At 35.4% G+C, this 2,500-nt stretch overlaps 1 protein-coding gene across 1 annotated transcript in view; it reads left to right on the top strand.

Moving 5' to 3' along the window:
- Positions 1-2,500, top strand: part of LOC144979821 (guanine nucleotide exchange factor VAV2-like) — a 132,752-nt gene that overhangs the window by 62,012 nt on the left and 68,240 nt on the right. Inside the window, exons 25-26 of the mRNA XM_078926963.1 lie at positions 515-648; positions 1,633-1,692. Of these exons, the coding sequence (XP_078783089.1) occupies positions 515-648; positions 1,633-1,692 (194 nt within the window). The remainder of the gene's footprint in view (positions 1-514; positions 649-1,632; positions 1,693-2,500) is intronic.

Raw genomic sequence — 2,500 nt, 5'->3', positions numbered from 1 at the left:
GCAAAGCAATATTATTATACCCCTTTTATTAAAGGGAAAACCCGCTTTTACTAAAGCATAATAGCAAAAAATAAATTGTGAGGCTTCCCTATTGTCCTTTATTTTTAAAAAAACGTAGCAGTTCTTCTTTGCACACATGCCAAATCTTACGAATTTTTCGTAATTTTACAAATTTTAGACAAATTTCATGGCCTAATACAAACTTTTATGGAAAATTACGAATTTTTAATTCTTAGTAATACTTAAATGATAATAATAATGATAAGAAGAAGAAGAACAACAACTACTATTACTACTACTGTACTACTACTATTACTACTACTATAATAATGATGATAATAATAATAATAATAATATTGTGGTTGCTCATACACAATTTCAGAAATTACGAATTTCCTTGTCAAATTACTAAAAATTGACATTAGAATGACTAAATTTGGTTTTCAAGTTGGCAAGTCTGTCTTTGACAAATTTCCTGTGACCAATACATTTCATTTTCTTTTTTGTCCACCAGTGATATTAAAGGCAGAGGCTATAGAGGCTTACAGGGGTGCCCCAGCACCGCCAGCCCCTTACCGACCTGTTCTGTCCTTCAACAAAGAAGATGTGATAGAAGTTATAGGAAAACCCTCAGACAGTTGGTGGAAGGTGAGTTTGTCCAGAGTTGTATCAATTCTTCACTGATGGCATTGCCAAAATGAATATGTATGAAGCTGATATGAATATAATTGATGTAGTAGAATTAAGAATGAAGAAGTATGGAAAAGAACACAGCAGAAACCAGTGGAAAGGGAAATAGGAAGAAGACGATGGAGGTGGATTGGACACATCCTTAGAAAGAATGACTCCACTATAACAAAGAAAGTATTGGACTGGAACCCTCAGGGCAGAAGATCAAGGGGAAGGCCACAGGGAGAAGAATTAAAGAAGCTGATATACAGAGAAGTGATAAGACATGGAACGAGTTAAAAAAGTTAGCTAAGGATAGAGAAGGATGGAAACTGTTATGTAAACTGTTATGTCTGTGGCCTATACCCTGACCCAGGTTGAAAAAGGCAATAATGATGATGATGATGAATATAATAGCTTCAAATAAGAACAAAATACCAGAAGTTTAAAGTTTCGGGCCCATCCCTTCATCAGACTTTACTGTACTTAACGTGGTGTATTTACGTTTTTTATTGATTTTCTTTTTGGCTGAAGAAGGGGCTTGAGTCCAAATTTTCTGTGTTTGGAGTTTTACTTTTTGAAGCTGCTACATATTCATTTACAACAAGAAATTAAGTGAGTAGAAAAGTGCCAGAAGACAATAGAGAATAAAAATTTTTCGCAGCGGTGATGGGGGTTTGAACCCGCAACCTTCCACCTTACTGGTACGACAACTCCGTCTGGCCGGTGAGAGCGTGACTCTACCGTATGAGCTATCCAGGAGGGAGGGAGGGAGGGAGAGAGAGAGAGAGAGAGATAGAAAGAGAGAGAGAGAGAGAGAGAGAGAGAGAGAGAGAGAGAGAGAGAGAGAGAGAGAGAGAGAGAGAGAGAGAGAGAGAGAGAGAGAGAAGAGAGAGAAGAGAGAGAGAGAAGAGAGAGAGTTTTATAATGTATAATCAAATCTATCAATCTATCTCCACCCAGGGCCGATATAGGGGAGAAGAGGGATACTTTCCTCCCAGATTTGTGCTGGAGAAGCGTGTGGTAAGTGTTTATCTTTTTCATTCTTAGAAAGCCTTCTTAGGTTCCTGGTTGAAGTTCCGGTTTTGGTGGTGCAAAATCAAAGTCCTAGGAAAAGGATTTACTCACATTCTCTCACAGCACTCACACGTTGAATGAGTACCTTTCCGTTTAAAGCGTTGTTTGTTTTGAAAAAAAGAAAAAATTGAATTGTAATATTGGCCTTAAGGCATCATGTCTCGTCTTTCTCATCTTTAATGTTACTGTTGGCTTTTGACCCTGCAGTTTGAGCAGGTTTAGCGGATAATGCTCAATAAAATCTCAATCTATTTTTTTTTTAAATAATTTTTTTAATTAACTTGTTTTTGCAGTCATTTTTCATTTTTTGTATCCAATAAAATCATGATAATCTTTAATATTTTATAAATGAATGCTCTATATAATTTAAAACAAAAATGTTTATATCATCACCATCATGCCTTTTGTCTTTTATCATTTACTATGTCTTTATCATCATCATCATGTTGCAATACTATTATCATATGTTGTTGTTGTTAAATTGAATTCGTATCACGTTTCCATCAAACTTGTCTTACAGTAATATGTTTTGTTTTATATCACTGTAAAGCGCTTAGAGCCTGTGACAACGGGGTAAAGTGCTATATAAATGCCATTTACTATTATTATTATTATTATTATCATCATCATCGTCATCATCATCATCATCATCATCACATTATTTTGATAATCGAATTCCACTCCCTCCCCCTCCCCCCCTCCATCCATTTTCCTTTTCTTAACATGATAAACTTTTCCATATATCAAAACTTTC

Source organism: Berghia stephanieae, chromosome 9 (genome assembly GCF_034508935.2).
Source record: "Berghia stephanieae isolate SIO BIC M18660-M18661 chromosome 9, UCSD_Bste_1.3, whole genome shotgun sequence".
In the NCBI taxonomy this organism is placed as follows: domain Eukaryota; kingdom Metazoa; phylum Mollusca; class Gastropoda; order Nudibranchia; family Aeolidiidae; genus Berghia; species Berghia stephanieae.
This window is presented reverse-complemented; position numbering and strand designations above follow the sequence as displayed.